The following is an 18,279-nucleotide window of genomic DNA, read 5'->3' as shown; positions in this document are numbered from 1 at the left end:
TATCGCTATCCAGGACGCTGCAACGTCACGGATCGCTATCGTTATCGTTGTAAAGTCGCTTAGTGTGAAGGTACCTTAAGTGTATCATGTATTGTTTTAGTGCTGATAGTAGCCAGAAGGAGCAATATTTTTAGTGCCTTTTGGTTACTAGGAACATTGATCTGTATTTGTAACATGCCACATTTACAGAGCAGTAGATATTTAACAACTAACTATGTAAATATAAATGTATATACAAGATGAAAACTATATACTGTGAATTAAAAACTCCACACCTGACCCCGCAGTACCTAGCCTCACTCTGACCCAAGAACTGGTCCTGGGTCTTATGCCCAGTCCATGTCCATAGGCCAGATCAGGTCAGCGCCAGTTTGTAACCCAAGAACCCCAGTGTCCCAAAGTCCCACAAGAAGAACTTACCTAACACATACATCTGTGTCTATACTTCCATACAGAATATACACAGCATATATCAGAAGAATAAAATATAAACATGCAGCACACTAATCCTAACCAACAAAGCCCAAGTGCAGTGTCTACATCGCTATATGCTGAACAAAACGTCTTCATCTATACACTCCTTGTGTCTTGGTTGCCACCAAAGCTGACTTGTGATGACATATTGTGGACAGACTGAGTAGAGAACGGCAGATATTATACCAGTTGCATATTCTCCTGTATACGATCTGTGATGGCCTGTAGATGGTGCAGGATTAATCCAATGCAGGACTCTGTATTGTCAGGTCTGCGCTCACTCTGATCAGTTTCATGGTAAGTTACTGCAGCAGCTTGATCTTTCACACAGATTGATATAGCTGAAGCTGATGAACTCGCACTGACAGCGCGACCCGATCTGCTTGAATAAGTCACACTGATCTTCAGCTGCGCCCCCGTTACCCCTACAATTCACAATTGGCACCGCCGGCGTCCTGTGGCTTCACCTCCTCTTCTGTCCTCCCCAGCCACATCATGTCTTCTCACTGTAACCTCACCAGTGCTGTGCTCTGCTCCCTGGCCTCCTCTACCCCTTGCTGCTGTTATTACCCCCGCCTGACGGGACAGAGCTAATATCAGTTTCACATATTAAAAATCAGAATTGTGACGAAGAGAAAGGGTAAATAATGTAATTAATCGGCATCTCTACTGGATAAAACGTATTGTAAAACATCCTCTTTACGTGCAGATAAGTGGTTTGTGCTGTTTTGTTTTATCTGCTGCTTATTACGTTAGGTGATCGTTATTGATGGAGTCACCAGTGGATCACTGTGGGAGTGGGAGATCCCGTGGCATGAACATGAGAAAGAGACCGAGGCTATGTCGCTTCTAACTGCTGATGGGAAATCTGTGTTCCTTTTCTGGGGTGAAGGAGTGGTTTCTGGTAACGGCTCTGTACGTTCTGGGGTGAATGTGCCACCCATTGGAGCATTGTCATTATGTGGAGGAGTCAGTGGTGGCCGTTCCTGTAACTTCCTTGCATTGTACTGTTTTCTTCTTTTATGCACAGCAGATGCCATATAGAAAATCTCACGTTCCACAGATGCGACATCTTTATTTGCTCTGTCCTACCTACCCAGGAGTTGTTCTGGATCTCTTCAACGTCTCTTCTAGCATTGTTGCTTCCGCAGGTAAGTTTGGATGATTAATGAAAATCAGAATAGTCATTTGTGACTAGTGAATGATCTTTTGTTTGTCTGGAATTTACAATGTGTGACAACTTTGTTTCTGTGTTGTCAGCGGGGATCAGGGAGTTGGAGAAGGATGCCCTTCTTGCTATCATGACTGCAGAACGGGAGCAGAGCTCATCAGGGACCGTGTCCCGAAAGCTGACTGTGACCAAAGTGGGCATGAGGTGGGCTCTTTCCAGCAGTCGTGCTGTGTCTCTGAGAGGTGCAAACATAAGACCCAAAGTAGAAGACATAAAAAGAATTCTTACTAGATTAAAGTTCAGCTCCCTCCCTCAGCGGGTAAGTGTGCAGCGCTGTCCTATTTCTTGCACCGCACACACTGTGCTGGCTTGGGCTTAGAAGCTGTGTCTGCAATTTGTGCCGCAGGTGGCAGCCGCGATATCCCGCTACCAATATCCCTCTACCAATGTCCCGCTACCAATGTCCCGCTACCTATGTCCCGCTACCAATGTCCCGCTACCAATGTCCCGCTACCAATATCCCTCTACCAATGTCCCGCTACCTATGTCCCGCTACCTATGTCCCGCTACCAATATCCCGCTACCAATGTCCCGCTACCAATGTCCCGCTGCCAATATCCCACCACCAATGTCCCGCTACCAATGTCTCGCTGCCAATGTCCCGCTACCAATATCCCGCTACTAATGTCCTGCTAGCAATATCCCACTACCAATATCCCGCTACCAATATCCCGCTACCAATATCCCGCTACCAATATCCCGCTACCAATATCCCGCTACCAATATCCCGCTACCGATATCCCGCTACCAATATCCCGCTGCCAATGTCCCGCTACCAATATCCCGCTACCGATATCCCGCTACCAATATCCCGCTGCCAATGTCCCGCTACCAATGTCTCGCTGCCAATGTCTCGCTGCCAATGTCCTGCTACCAATGTCCCGCTACCAATATCCCGCTGCCAATGTCTCGCTGCCAATGTCCCGCTACCAATATCCCGCTACTAATGTCCTGCTAGCAATATCCCACTACCAATATCCCGCTACCAATATCCCGCTACCAATGTCCCGCTACCAATATCCCGCTACCAATATCCCGCTACCAATATCCCGCTACCAATATCCCGCTACCAATGTCCTGCTACCAATGTCCCGCTACCAATATCCCGCTGCCAATATCCCGCTACCAATATCCCGCTACCAATGTCCCGCTACCAATATCCCGCTACCAATGTCCTGCTACCAATGTCCCGCTACCAATGTCCCGCTGCCAATATCCCGCTGCCAATGTCTCGCTGCCAATGTCTCGCTACCAATGTCCCGCTACCAATATCCCGCTACCAGTGGCGGAAGAAAGAGGACTACTGTGCAATAGCAGCATATCGGCCCCTATTTGTGTCTATGACAGAAGTGGCCCCCTTACGTCTTGGGCCCCTGTGTGGCTGCACCAGTGATATGTCCATCCCTGCTTACTACAATAGCCAAGATCGAGGTTAAAGCTGATCCTGAATGTATTTTTTAATGCTTTGCTGGATGCTGACTGTGCTCTTAGTGAAGCAGGAGGGGGTACTTCTGTGCACCCCACGGTGTGGTTCCTGTGGCAGCTGCACAGGGGTCCAGTAGACAGTATAAAGCTGGTGGTGGTACTGGGACCTCCTATCCTGTATGATTGCATATAGGTGAGATAACGAGTTTCATAGCTCACAGTTCAGGTACATAAGGGGGTGCTCCCCGATAAGACACAGTGTAGACAGCTTTCCTTCTGACCATACAGTAACATTCCCCGCTTTCTGGATGCAGAGAACAGTCGGCACTGCACCCATTTTGTACGCTGTTAGTTACATATGAGTGACCTTTGATGTCTGCTCTTGTGAAACTTCTGGAGTTTCAGTAGCTGAACTTTATGGGGCTGAGAACAATTGTAGCATGGCGTCTATGAGGCCATTGTGGTTAGTTCTGTTCTGTGGGGGCCCCGTGGTGTACTACTGATGGATGGCATGGAGTGGGGGGTGCTGAATGTAACGGCTGCGCTACTGGCATAAGGAGCCTGAGTCTGGGAGTAGTCATAAGTAGTTATTGGAATGTAAAAATGACATGTTTCTGGGTTGGACCGACCCCTGATATGTAAATTACCTGATGAAGGGGATGGTCCAACCCAAAAACGCATAGCTTTTACATTCCAATAAAAACTCATCACTACTCCCGAACTGTGAAATCTCCTTAACGCAGCAGCACATCCAGCAGCCATCCAGCAGACCTCCACTTTGACATGTGTTGTGTCTTCACATAGCTCAAGAAGGTGAGTGTGTTAAAGGGAATCTGTCAGCAGGTTTTTGCTATGTAACAGCACGAGGTAGGGGTTAAAACACAGATTTCAATGATGTGTCAGATGTCAGGCTGTGTGATGTTGTCTACTTAGCCTGAAGGTTTTATCACCGGGCGATTATCATTGCCGTGACTAGGTGGCACATGGACGCTTGCCCGACTCCGCCTCCTCCTGTGATTAGCAGCTCACTGTCTATAGACAGTGTATATATATAGAGAGAGAGAGAGAGAGAGAGAGAGAGAGAGAGAGAGAGAGAGCCTGGTGTGGGTGGGGTTAGCATTGTCAGCTCTGCTGCATTGCTCAATCTAAGAGCTCTGATTGTCAGAACTAGTGATGAGTGGACATGCTTGGATAACGTGTTACCTGACCATCTGGGCATGCTCATATATTATGTTCAAGTCCCTGCGGCTGCATGATTTGCAGCTGTTAGACAGCCTGTTTTTTAGGGACTCCCTAGATGTGTTGAGACTGTCTATCAATGGCGAGGCATGTACTCGTGGGAACTCGAACATAATATATGAGCACACCCAGATGCTCGGATAACATCTGAGCATGCTGGGATAAGACGTTATCCGAGCACGTTCGCTCATCACTAGTCAGAACGGCTGCACCCAGTAATCTAAGTGATACATCGTTGGAATCAGGGTCTCTTTGCTTACATCATGCTGCTCTCAGATGAGGTATCAAAAACTTGCTGAAAGATTCCCTTTAATCAGTATCTGCTGTTCTATACAAAGACGCTATTACTATGAGCGCTGTTGTGTTCCTCCATATTACTCATGGAGGCATGCTTACTATTTTTTCTGAATTGGTATTGTGACTTTTACGAATTGGGGCAATGTGGTATTCATTTACTATGGCGAGTCCTCGAGGTGGGGCACTGCCACAGAAGCTCTACCTCTCTTTTTCTGCATTTTTTACCTATACTTACAAAAATATTCCACGTTATCCTTACTTAGGTCTTAACAAAATGGTCTACTGATGTTTTCCAGGTATTAAAACTGTGAAAGGACCAAACTCTTCCAGATGTTGAAGCCAATTATTTCTCCATCTTTCTGTTCCCCTTACTGTGGACTGTCTAGAATTGTAGAAGCACAACTTACAATAAGGACCTCGAGATCGGGAGTGATGAGAATATGTATTCCTACGTGTCCATATACATGTCGTGTGTAGTAACGCTTCAGTAGTGCCGTGTCCTTCACTGCTCGCACCCACACACAACAGGTTTACACTACTCCACATTGAGGGGACGTTTCACATTCTGGTGTCTCTGAGGATTTCATTATAGGTCTGACGGACTACGCCAGTCTCTGGATTACAAGCTTTTTACTGAAGTTCAGGCTGAGAACTTGTGTTATATCCTATTTGCTGGAAATGGATATGTCCACTACACTGCTGTGTATTGTAAGGAACAACCGAAACCTCCAATTTTAATATTTTATGTCATTCAGATTTTAAAGCAAAGAGATCTGAGCGTTCACATAAGCACGACAAAAGTGTCCTACATTAGCATTCTGTGTTACAAGCCTGGAGGCCGAAGGTTCTGAGATTTCTGCTATTCTCTATGGAGAATTGGGGGCTTCATGCTAGAGGTAATGGGGCTTCTTTTAGCACAATGCTGGATGAAGTGTCAGCAGAGAACTGCTGGATATTATTATTAAAGAGGAATCGAAAAATAGAGAAAGGAATTAACTTTTTGCAGGGAGGTAATTACTACATCAAAATGGCCCCATCTTGTTACATTGACAGAAACCTGTCCTAGAATGGTAACAGGTCAGCTGCCTTTGAGCATGTGCAGTAGAAGCTCCACCCGTACCTTTATGTGTACGAAGATGTGCTCTCAGTGGATAAACAATCTAATACTGGAGATATAAGGAATAGTGAGGTAAGAAGAGACTGCTCACACTGCTGTCGACCCTGTCTTATCTGATCTAATACTGGAGATACCAGGAGTGCTAATGTAAGGGTATGTGCACACGTCCGGATTTCTTGCAGAAATTTCCTGAAGAAAACCGGAAATTTTCTGCAAGAAATCCGCATTTTTTTTTTGCGTTTTTTTAGCATTCTGCAAGTGTAATTAGCTTGCAGAATGCTAAAGTTTTCTAAGCGATCTGTAGCATCGCTTGGAAAACTGACTGACAAGTTGGTCACACTTGTCAAACATACTGTTTGACAAGTGTGACCAACTTGTTACTATAGATGCTGCTTATACAGCATCTATAGTAAAAGATAGAATGTTTAAAAATAATAAAAAAAATAAAAAATGGTTATACTCACCCAGACGATCTCCTCAGCGGCGTCCGTTCCTATAGATGCCGGTGTGGTTCAGGACCTGTGATGACGTCGCGGCTTGTGATTGGTCGCGTGAGTCACATGAGCGGTCACGCGACCAATCACAAGACAGTGACGTCATCACAGGTCCTGAACCACACCATCTATAGGAACCGAAGAGAGAGCATGCACCGGAGAGGCGGGAACACTCCGGGGGCCATCAGAGGGTGAGTATAGGACTATTTTTTATTTTAATTATTTTTTTTGACCAATTATATGGTGCCCTGTCCGTGGAGGAGAGTCTCCTCTCCTCCACCCTGGGTACCAACCGCACATAATCTTCTTACTTCCCGCATGGTGTGCACAGCCCCGTGCGGGAAGTAAGCAGATCAATGCACTCCTAGGTGTGCGGAATCCCCGCAATTCCGCATTTTTAATGAACATGTTGCTTTTTTTTCCGCAATGCGATTTTTTCGCGTAAAAAATCGCAACATTTGCACAAAAAATACGGAATACCCTGTAAATAATAGGAGGCATATGTAAGCGTTTTTTTCGCGTTTTTATCACGTTTTTATAGCGAAAAAACGCGAAAAAACGCGAAAAATCCTGAACGTGTGCACATGGCCCAAGAAGAAGCTGCTCACACTGCTGTCCACCCTGTCTGTCTGCTCTAATACTGGATATACCAGGGTTGCTGAGGTAAGAAGAGGCTGCTCACATTGCTGTCCACTCGATGTATCTGATCTGATACTGGAGAAACCAGTGGTGCAGAGGTAAAAAAAGGCTGCTCACACTACTATCTAATCTGTCTATTGGATCTTAAACTAGAGATATCAGGAGTGCTGAAGTAAGAAGAGACTTAAGGCCCCGTCTCACATAGCGATTTACCAACGATCACGACCAGCGATACGACCTGGCCGTGATCGTTGGTAAGTCGTTGTGTGGTCGCTGGGGAGCTGTCACACAGACAGCTCTCTCCAGCGACCAACGATCAGGGGAACGACTTCGGCATCGTTGAAACTATCTTCAACGATGCCGAAGTCCCCCTGCAGCACCCGGGTAACCAGGGTAAACATCGGGTTACTAAGTGCAGGGCCGCACTTAGTAACCCGATGTTTACCCTGGTTACCAAAAAAAACAAACAGTACATACTCACCATCTGATGTCCGTCAGGTCCCTTGCCGTCTGCTTCCTGCTCTGACTGAGTGCCGCCGTACAGTGAGAGCAGAGCGCAGCGGTGACGTCACTGCTGTGCTGCGCTCTCACTGTACGGCGGCACTCAGAGCAGGAAGCAGACGGCAAGGGACCTGACGGACATCAGATGGTGAGTATGTAGTGTTTTTTTTTTTTTACATTTACGCTGGTAACCAGGGTGTAAACATCGGGTTACTAAGCGCGGCCCTGCGCTTAGTAACCCGATGTTTACCCTGGTTACCAGTGAAGACATCGCTGGATCGGTGTCACACACACCGATTCAGCGATGTCAGCGGGACCTCAACGACCAAAAAACGGTCCAGGCCATTTCGACACGACCAGCGATCTCACAGCAGGGGCCTGATCGGTACGTGTCACATATAGCGAGATCGCTACTGAGGTCGCTGTTGCGTCACAAAACTAGTGACTCAGCAGCGATCTCGCTATGTGAGACGGGGCCTTTACTGTCTTACTTGCTGTCCACCCTGTCTGGTCTAAAACTGGGGATATCAGGGTTGCTTAGGTAAGAAGAGACTGTTCACACTGTCTGGTCTAAAAGTGGAGATACCAGTGGTGCTGAGGTAAGAAAAAACTGTTTACACTGCTGTCCTTGTCTATCTGATGTTAAAGTGGAGATACCAGGGGTGCTTAGGTAAGAAGAGGCTGCTCACACTGCTTTCTACTCTGTCTGGTCTAATACTGGAGATACCAGGGGTTCTGAGTTAAGAAGATGCTGTTCACCTTCTGTTCACCCTGTATATTTGATCTAATATTGGAGATACCAGGAGTGTGGAGGTAAGAAGAGGCTGCTCACATTGCTGTCCACCCTGTATAGATCGAATACTGGAGATACAAGGAGTGCTGAGGTAAGAAGAGGTTGTTCACAATGCTGCCCACCCTTTCTATCTGATCTTATACTGGAAATACCAGGAGTGCTGAGGTAAGAAGAGACTACTCACAATGCTGTCCACCCTTTCTATCTGATTTAATGCTGAAGGTACCAGGATTGCTGGAGTAAGAAGAGGCTGCTCACACTGCTGTCCATCCTGTATATCTGATTTAATGCTGAAGGTACCAGGATTGCTGGAGTAAGAAGAGGCTGCTCACACTGCTGTCTGGAGATAACCCGTACCAGGTATTGTCAAGCTATCTCCAGGTCACAGCTTCCTACTGCACATTCTCACAGGCCTTTATCCTATTAACATTTTAGGATGGTTTTTGTCAGTGTAACAGGACAACAACCAATTTGATGTACTACAGTTACAGTTAATACTATTATAATTTTTATGTTTTTTTAATTTTTATTCTCTGAGAAGACTTTTAAATAATTATTTAAATACAAAAAATTGCTCTTGATGTCTGGGAAGTGCTTACTAAAACAGACAGGCAAGCGAACGAGTCTTCTTTTTAACTAGTTTTATCAATCTTTTTATTAGTTTTTTGGCCTGTGCACAAGTTGTTGTGTTTTGTCGCTTTTTTATGCACACATTTGTCACAAAACTTGAAGGCTTTCCTGATGCCAGTAAAGTGAATGGGTATCCCGAAGCCTCATGCACATGTGGCTTATTCGTGACTTGTAGATTTGGTGCAGATTTAACTCTGCTCCATGTCAATTCTTTTAGCGCTTTTACTGCAGATTTCACTCATACTAATGAGTGGGGTTAAAAAAATCTTTGCTGGTCCAGCAGCCATGGCCACCAAACTGGAGCCCAGGTTGCCTCTTCTCACATTCTAGCCCAATGCAGCCTCATCGCTTCCTCTGAACACATGACTTTGTGCCAGGCCTACTAATCAAAGAGGTGCTGGGTGTGCCGGCACGCAGGAAGATGTTTGCAGGGCTCTGATCTGGCAGCCACGGACTTCCAAAGTGGCTGCTGGACCAATGTCCTGTGAACCTTTTTCTCATCTCTAATAATGATATAGATATATATATATATATATATATATATATATATATATATATATACTGTACATATATAATATGTGTCATAAGGGTGCAGTAATAGTTTCCATCCATCAAGTGCCCCTGAGTGTGTGCATATGTGCATGGATGGTAGATTTATAATGTATAAATGTGAAATCACAAACCTCCCTGATTTTTGATGAGCTCACTACTGTGAACAAAGAGGGGCAGATTTACTATTGTTGTTCGACCAATGTGTTGGCACAAATCAATCAATACACAATTATTAATGAGGATTCGGACTAAAAGAACAGATGTTTGCACCTTAGTAAACCCTAAAGGGGTTCAATTTAGTCTAACCCTAAAATGTACCAGGTTTATTGTGTGTGCCAGTTGTTGGGTGCCAAATTCTGGTGTAAAGTACAGCCCCCGTGTGTGCCAAGTGCACCAACAGTGTGCGTCGCTGTTATATTGGCTGCCTGATGTACGTTTATTCCATGTAAATGTTACACAGCAATGGTAAATCGCCCCAGAGTTTTTGGAAGTTTACATTGCTTTTTTACCTTTTTTTTATCCAATAAAGAAGATGTCGTATTAGACATGTTGGAAAGATGTAGAAATGTTACCACTTTTGTATAGATCAGCAGTAAATCTATGAAGTATATTGTGAATATTATGTTTTTAGTTTAGACAAAGTGAATTTGTTGTATGGCAGTCCTAATGCTGTAGTTATAAGAATAAGGCTACTTTCACACTAGCGTCGGGCTCGGCCCGTCGCTGTGCGTCGGACCGACGTTCCCGATGCTAGCGTTGTCTCCGCCGCACAACGGGGGCAGCGGATGCATTTTTCCAGCGCATCCGCTGCCCCATTGTGAGGTGCGGGGAGGTGGGGGCGGAGTTCCGGCCGCGCATGCGCGGTCGGAAAAGACATTTACGACGGAGCAAAAAACGTTGCAAGCAACGTTTTTTGCTCCCGACGGTCCGCCACTGCACGACGCATCCGTCGCACGACGGGTGCGACGTGTGGCAATCCGTCACAATGCGTCGCTTAATGTTAATCAATGGTGAAAAAACGCATCCTGCAAACACTTTTGCAGGATGCGTTTTTTCGGCAAAACGACGCATTGTGACGGAATGCAGTTAACGCTAGTGTGAAAGTAGCCTAACTCGTATATTATATAGAGTCATTACAAACAGAATGATCTATTTCAAGTGTTTATTTCTGTTAATGTTGATGATTATGGTGTACAGCAAATGAAAACCCCAAAGTCATTATCTCAGTAAATTAGAATACTTTATAACACCAGCTTGAGAAATGATTTCAATATCCAAAATATTGGCCTACTGAAATGTATGTAAAGTAAATGCACTCAACACTTGGTCAGGCTCCTTTTGCATCAATTACTGCATCAGTGCGGCGTGGCATGGAGGTGATCAGTTGTGGCACTGCTGAGGTGTTATGAAAGCCAGGGGTGCTTTGATAGCAGCCTTCAGCTCGTCTGCATTGTTGGGTCTGGTGTGTCTCATCTTCCTCTTGACACTACCTCATAGATTCTCTGTGGGATTAAGGTCTGGCGAATTTGATGGCCAATCAAGCACTGTGATACTGTTGTTTATAAACCAGGTATTGGTACTTGTGGCAGTGTGGACAGGTGCCAATTCCTGCTGGAGAATGACATTTCCATCTCCAAAAAGCTTGTCGGCAGAGGGAAGCACGAAGTGCTCTGAAATTTCCTGGTAGACGGCTGCTCTGACTTTGGTCTTGATAAAACACAGTGGACCTACACCAGCAGATGACATGGCTCCCCAAACCATCACTGATTGTGGAAACTCCACACTAGACCTCAAGCAGCTTGGATTGTGGCCTCTCCACTCTTCCTCCAGACTCTGGGATCTTCATTTCCAAATGAAATGCAAAATTTACTTTAATCTGATAACACCTTGGACGACTGAGCAACAGTCCAGTTCTTTTCCTCCTTGGCCCAGGTAAGATGCTTCTGGCATTGTCTATTGGTCATTAGTGGCTTGACACCAGGAATGTGACACTTGTAGCCCATGTCCTGGATACGTCTGTGTGTGGTGGCTCTTGAAGCAATGACTCCATCAGCAGTCTACTCCTTGTGAATCTCCCCTAAATTTTGGAATGGCCCAATCTTTTCAAGGCTGCAGTTATCCCGGTCGCTTGTGCACCTTTTTCTACCACACTTTTTCCTTCCACTCAACTTTCTGTTAATATTCTTGGACACAACACTCTGTGAGCAGGCATCTTCTTTAGCAATGACCTTGTGTGGCTTACCCTCCTTGTGGAATGTGTCAGTGACTGCCTTCTGGACATCTGTCAAGTCAGCAGTCTTCTCCATGATTGTGGAGCCTACTGAAACAGACTAAGGGACAGCTTTGTAAATGCTTAGGAAGCCTTTGCAGGTGTTTTTGTTAGTTATTCTAATTTACTGAGATAATGACTTTTGGGTTTTCATTGGCTGTAAGCCATTATCAATAAACATTAACAGAAATAAACACTTTAAATAGATCACTCTGTTTGTAATGACTCTATGAGTTTCACTTTTTGTATGGAAGAACTGAAATAAATTAACTTTTTGATGATATTCTAATTTTGTTAGAAGCACCTGTATATGTGTGTGTTGGGTCATATCTCCACAATTAGGACAGCTCCACTATCATCTGTAATTAATTCTGCATAGTGCTGTAGGAAGTGATGAAGAAAGTTTACAGATAATTCTTCTTTTATGTGATATGATATTTAATAGTTCCATGCTTGTAAAATCACCGTGTATTTATTGCCTGTGCTCTGCCCTCATAACTGACAATCTGTGAGAAAATTAATAGGGAGTGATGATTCTAAAAATGTGTATGTCCTCTGTATACAGCGGTATCTGCAGACCACTTGGTCTTCTCTTTTGCAGAATAAAGAACACTACCCCCCCCGCCTCGGTCTTGGGTTGTTCAGTGTACACTCAGTGTCACAAGTGTGTCACGTCCTCCTGGGAGCTCTGGGGTTTGGAGATCACTACGTATTGTGAATCGCAGATCTTACATTTAGCTTGTGTGTTTGTGTCCCATATTTAATGGATTAAGTTTCCTTTGGTGCTGAAGAGATTAGCGTCCCTTTCTATGCTGGTCAGAAACTAGCAGCTCCATTTTCAGCTGCTTCTGATCTGGTCATTACCTTTCCCTATAAAACCTGGCCAGACCTTATCTGTCTTGCCAGTGAAAGCTTTGCTTCCTAGCTCCTTGGAGATGCTGTGCTGAATAGGAGATCGTTGTTGCTACTGGAGATTATTAAGTTCTGTTTTGGAGTGAATGCTATCCTCATAGTCCTATTCCCATTTGGTTGGTACATTCCTATCCTTCACTTATATATCTCTTTACCTTTGGAGAGTGTTTGTATGTTTGTTGCTTTCTGTATCCCTATTTTGTCTTTGTGTCTTATTTATTATATATTTCTGTCCCAGGCCTCATGGGGTGGAGGAGAGGACAGATCAGGGTCTATCAGGAGTGTAGTGAGGTCAGAGACTCGGGGCTCTCTACCTTCAAGAGTACCCGGGACAGGGATAGTTAGGGTCCCAGTTCCAGGGACAGTTTGAGGCCCCCCTTCCTTACCGAATACTGTCATAGCGTGACACACCCGACATGGAAGCTGTGCATTGGGTTTCGGCTCTGTGCTGGAGTAAGGGTAGGTTCGCATAGAACAATTTGAGTGGGCACCGCTTATAAATAGAAATAATGATAGGGGTGCTACCGTAGCGTCCTATAAATGAATAATCAAGTAAAGAAAGAAGAAAAAGAGGGATGCAGTGGAGGTGCACACACCTGGTATAAATGTGAAAAGAAAAGCTTTATTGGGACAACAAGAAGTGCACATACAATTGCAGAACATGACTCAATGGGGTGATATTGGCTTAATATGGACAAAGAATCCACAGGTGATGCTGCAGGTGCTAATAAGCTGTCTGAATAATGTCTACTGATAGAGACATTGGTACTTTATCGTAAAAAATTGAATATAGCTAATTTATCACAAAATACACCTCAGTACAGCAATGATGCGCTTTAAAATAAAAGCACTACAGATATAAAACAACACCTAGTAACATTTATATACAAAAGAGATGCATTTTCAATAATCAATATATAGCCTTATATCCACAGGTGATGCTGAAAGTGCTAATAGGCTTTCAGGAAAGGGAAAACCAGTAAAAATATTAATGTTTTATCAAAGAAGTTGAAAATTAACTGAAAAATAAATAAAGCTGGTTTAATTCTTCATGCCTTTCAGTGCGGTAATAATGCACTTTAAGATGGAAGCACTTCACATGTGTCAACACATGACAGCACTTGGATATATTTATGTGCAAAAATGCATTTCAAAGTCAATATATAGCCATATGGATCCACCCATATAACATCGATTAGGCATGCTTATAAGCGAAAAAACATACTTGCCAAGTAGTCAATGTGTTGCCATATATAGCGTCCCATCCCTACGTGTATCGACACCGTGTATAGCTTCGTCAGGGAAAGATGGAAAATACACTATCGGTCCGCTTTAAATAATAGTAAGTGCACTTGCTCTTGTTGCCCGGATCGCTAACACCTGTGTTTGGCGGTCAGGGAACAAATCAGCTCCGTCCTATGGAAGAAGCACGCTATGAGTCAGCGTGCGTGTCACCCTGCGTTCCATAATGTGGAAGTCGGACTACCGCGCATGCGCAAAGCACCTAACTACGGAGTCCGATGGAGATTTTGCTGCCGGTCAACTTGCATCATGTCATACATTCTAAGGCGCAAGGAAAACATCATCGCGAGTGCACACAGGTAAATCTGAGAAAACCTATTCATTATCAATCCGTGTAAACACTCATCACTACAAAACTCCAAGATTTACAGTTGAACTTGCGCCGCCGCGCCACTGTTTACAAAACTTTAATCAAGTATTACCGTAGCTATTTTCTTGTATCATCCCTTCGGTAGAGAACAAAGCTAATATTTAGTAAGATGCCCTTGGTGAGTAAATCCTACTCTAACACTATAAGCTCTTAAAAGCCTAATGATGCCTAACTAAACCCACTTATTAAAAACCTATATAGACACCATATACTCAATCCTACAACATATTGCTGACCAGACAACAAAAGTGAAAATGAAAATATCTGTAAAATGACTATATCTAGAACAAAAATACAAGAACATACCCTCCTATCTTTAATGCATACGACCTAAGTGACTCCCTGACCAGGCTCCCTCAGTGATGCCAAGTTGGTCCCCTATCTTATGGCATCAAGAACCCTGTATAGAGTAAGTCTTCATTGATGCCATTGGGAGCTACTGTATTAAGCTTATAAATCCATCTGGACTCTAATCTTAATAATTCCCCTTGTCTATCTTGCGAATGTTTTTAGATTTTCTAAAGGCAAACAACCCGCAAGCCTCAGGTACTGCCAGAGTGCACCTGTAAAACATGATTAGCCACAGTGGATAATTTTTTGCCCTTAATCAGATCTTGTTGTGCTAAGTTGATATTGGATATATGCTGTTGTGTGCACCTGCGCAACTACTGTGAGGTTTGACCAATATACACTTTGGGGCAGTCGCACACTAGAATATACTGTAAATAAGGTTACTCGATTTGCAATTAATATCCCTGATATGTACTGAGGAGTCCAAGGGGTTAACAAACTGAGAGTTCCATGGCATAACTCCACAGACATTACAATGTCCACAAGGATATGAACCTCTGAGACGTATACCTGACCCCTTTCTCACCGTGGGTCTCACAAAATGGCTCCTGGACAGGGAATCATGGAGCTCGTCTGGCTGTTAGAGCTGGTCTAATGGGCACAAGATCTACAATCTTAGAATCGTTTTTTAAAATGTCCCAGTGTTTATAAAACAACCTAGTAACATTAGTCCACTGGTTATGGAAGGTAGTGATAAACCTTATTCAAGTGTCCGGTCCTTTGGGTGTAGAATCCAATAATGAGTCTAACATGGTGGAATCAGCTTGTTGATAAGCCCACCTGATGACCGACCTAGGGTAATTTCTAGCTCAAAACCAGTCTGTAAGTGCCCTAGCCTGAAGTCTTCCTGTCTGGTACAGTTGCGTCGGAGTCTATAAAATTGTCCAATAGGTATTCCTCTTGAGGTGAAAAGGATGAAAGCTGTCGAAGTCCAATAGTCCATTAGAAGCTGTTGCTTTACGGTAAAGGTCCGTTCTGAGTTGGCCGCCCTGGAGAGAGATCCTAAGGTCCAAAAAATGAACAGTAAGAGTAGAGATATTAAAAGTAAGAAAAATGTTAAAGGGATTCCTGTTGAGTGACTGTATGAAAGCCTCACAAGATTCCCTCGTATCTGTCCAAATAAAAAAATATCAATAAATCTAAACCAAATCAGAATTTTGAACTGAAACTTGGCCAAGGGTACACACATGCCCCTTCCCACCACCCCATAAAGAAGCTGGCAATGGAGGGGGCACAGCGTGCCCCCATCGCCGTACCTGAAATCTGCTTGTAAAAATTATCAAAAATGAAATAATTGTGTATCAGCACAAATTGAAGTAAATTAAGAAGAAAATTACTAAGTGCCTGTATTTGTCCAATCTCTAATGCAAGAAAATGTTGTACAGTGATTCGACATCTACTGTCACCAATAAAGCATTGTCAGGTAATTGTAAGTTTTTGGTCTTTTGAATAAAATGAGTAGAATCTCTTAAATACGATGGTAACTTTTGTACCATTGGTTGTAAATAAAAATCTAGGTATTTACAGGCTCTCTCCCCGAGGCTGCCAATCCCCGAAACGATGGGCTGGCCAGGTGGGCAATTAAGACTCTTGTGTACCTTAGGTACCAGATAGAAAGTGGGTACAACAGGTTTTTTTACTTAAATATCGTCTTTCTCTTTTTTAGTAAGGGTAGGTTCATACCAGCGTATAAAAATATTGTGGGACAATTTTTTTTTCACTTGTCATCTGTATACAATGCTTTTTTTCTCACAAAAGCTATTAATAATTTACAGTTTTCTATGTTACAGAATTGCAATGTATTTGTAAAAATCAGATGCTATGTGGCTCCATATGGAATCAGATTTTTTTTTGCTCCGCCATAGACTTGAATGACCGAGTCTCCTCCGATTTACAGAAGAAGCTAGCGCATGCTATGATTTTTTTCACATGCAGATTAGGCCCACTCCTCTGTTCTGCCCCATTGAATAACCTTGGTCTGGCTGTGCTCCGTTTTTCTTCGTGGACATCACTTGGACCTAAAATCCTGTCATGTGAACAAGCCCTTATGGTGTTCATCAGCGACACAGTGCAGATTCCCTGGACGTAGGAGTAACAGAATACCTGAAGGACTGTAAAGCTGGGGACTCACTGTGTTTCCATCATGGCTGCCAGATGAACATTATACAACCCCTGGCAAAAATTATGGAATCACCGGCCTTGGAGGATGTTCATTCAGTTTAATTTTGTAGAAAAAAAGCAGATCACAGACATGGCACAAAACTAAAGTCATTTCTAAAAGCAACTTTCTGGCTTTAAGAAACACTAACAGAAATCAAGAACAAAAACTGTGGTAATCAGTAATGGTTACTTTTTTTAACCAAGCATAAGGGAAAAATTATGGAGTCACTCAATTCTGAGGAAAAAATTATGGAATCATGAAAAACAAACAAAAAAACACTCCAACACATCAGTAGTATTTTGTTGCACCACCTCTGGCTTTTATAACAGCTTGCAGTCTCTGAGGCATGGACTTAGGCTAGTTTCACGCTAGCATTTTGCTGAGCTGCAGAGGGCTGCGGACTTCCTCCGTGAAGCCCTGCCCACGGCCGCACCTCCGCCACTCAGCCCCGCCTACATTCACATGCGGCCTGCGTACCTATCTTTAACATTAGGTACGCAGGTCGTTTTGACGATGTGGCGGCCCGCGTCGAACGCAGCTGGTTGGAATTTATTTTTTTCTCTGCATCATCAAAATGACTCATGCGGAGGTATCCACATACATCCACACGACCTGCATACCTAATGTTAAAGATAGGTACGCAAGCCACATGCGGACATAGGTGGAGCTGAGCGGCGGAGGTGCGGCCGCGGGCGGGGCTTCACGGAGGAAGTCTGCAGCTCAGCAAAACGCTAGTGTGAAACTAGCCTTAATGAGTGTCAAACAGTACTCTTCATCAATCTGGCTCCAACTTTCTCTGATTGCTGTTGCCAGATCAGCTTTGCAGGTTGGAGCCTTGTCATGGACCATTTTCTTCAACTTCCACTAAAGATTTTCAATTGGATTGAGATCCGGACTATTTGCAGGCCATGACATTGAACTTATGTGTCTTTTTTCAAGGAATGTTTGCACAGTTTTTGCTCTATGGCAGGATCCATTATCATCTTCAAAAACGATTTCATCATCCCCAAACATCCTTTCAATTGATGGGATAAGAAAAGTGTCCAAAATATCATCATAAACTTGTGCATTTATTGAAGATGTAATGACAGCCATCTCCCCAGTGCCTTTACCTGACATGCAGCCCCATATCATCAATGACTGTGGAAATTTGCATGTTCTCTTCAGTCAGTCATCTTTATAAACCTCAATGGAACGGCACCAAACAAAAGTTCCAGCATCATCACCTTTCCCAATGCAGATTTGCGATTCATCCCTGAATATGACTTTCATCCAGTCATCCACAGTCCACGATTGCTTTTCCTTAGCCCATTGTAACCTTGTTTTTTTCTGTTTAGGTGTTAATGATGGCTTTCATTTAGCTTTTCTGTATGTAAATCTCATTTCCTTTAGGCGGTATGTTACGATTCGGTCACAGACGTTGACTCCAGTTTACACCCATTCGTTCCTCATTTGTTTTGTTGTGCATTTCCTGTTTTGGAGACATATTGCTTGAAGTTTCCGGTCTTGACGCTTTGATGTC

General features: G+C 43.8%; 1 protein-coding gene across 2 annotated transcripts in view; it reads left to right on the top strand.

Moving 5' to 3' along the window:
- FAM234B (family with sequence similarity 234 member B) overlaps nucleotides 1–6,210 on the top strand; it is a 63,926-nt gene extending 57,716 nt beyond the window's left edge. The window contains exons 10-13 of one of the 2 annotated variants that reach the window (XM_077276588.1): nucleotides 1,231–1,389; nucleotides 1,505–1,625; nucleotides 1,735–1,964; nucleotides 4,963–6,210. In XM_077276588.1, the coding sequence (XP_077132703.1) occupies nucleotides 1,231–1,389; nucleotides 1,505–1,625; nucleotides 1,735–1,964; nucleotides 4,963–4,977 (525 nt within the window). In that variant the 3' untranslated portion in view covers nucleotides 4,978–6,210. The remainder of the gene's footprint in view (nucleotides 1–1,230; nucleotides 1,390–1,504; nucleotides 1,626–1,734; nucleotides 1,965–4,962) is intronic. The other variant, XM_077276589.1, reaches the window with a different exon arrangement.
- The last annotated feature ends 12,069 nt before the right edge of the window (nucleotides 6,211–18,279 follow it).

Source organism: Ranitomeya variabilis, chromosome 8, assembly GCF_051348905.1.
Source record: "Ranitomeya variabilis isolate aRanVar5 chromosome 8, aRanVar5.hap1, whole genome shotgun sequence".
NCBI classification, from domain to species: Eukaryota; Metazoa; Chordata; class Amphibia; order Anura; family Dendrobatidae; genus Ranitomeya; species Ranitomeya variabilis.
The sequence above is the reverse complement of the archived record's forward strand: the minus strand, read 5'-3'. Positions and strand labels throughout refer to the sequence as shown.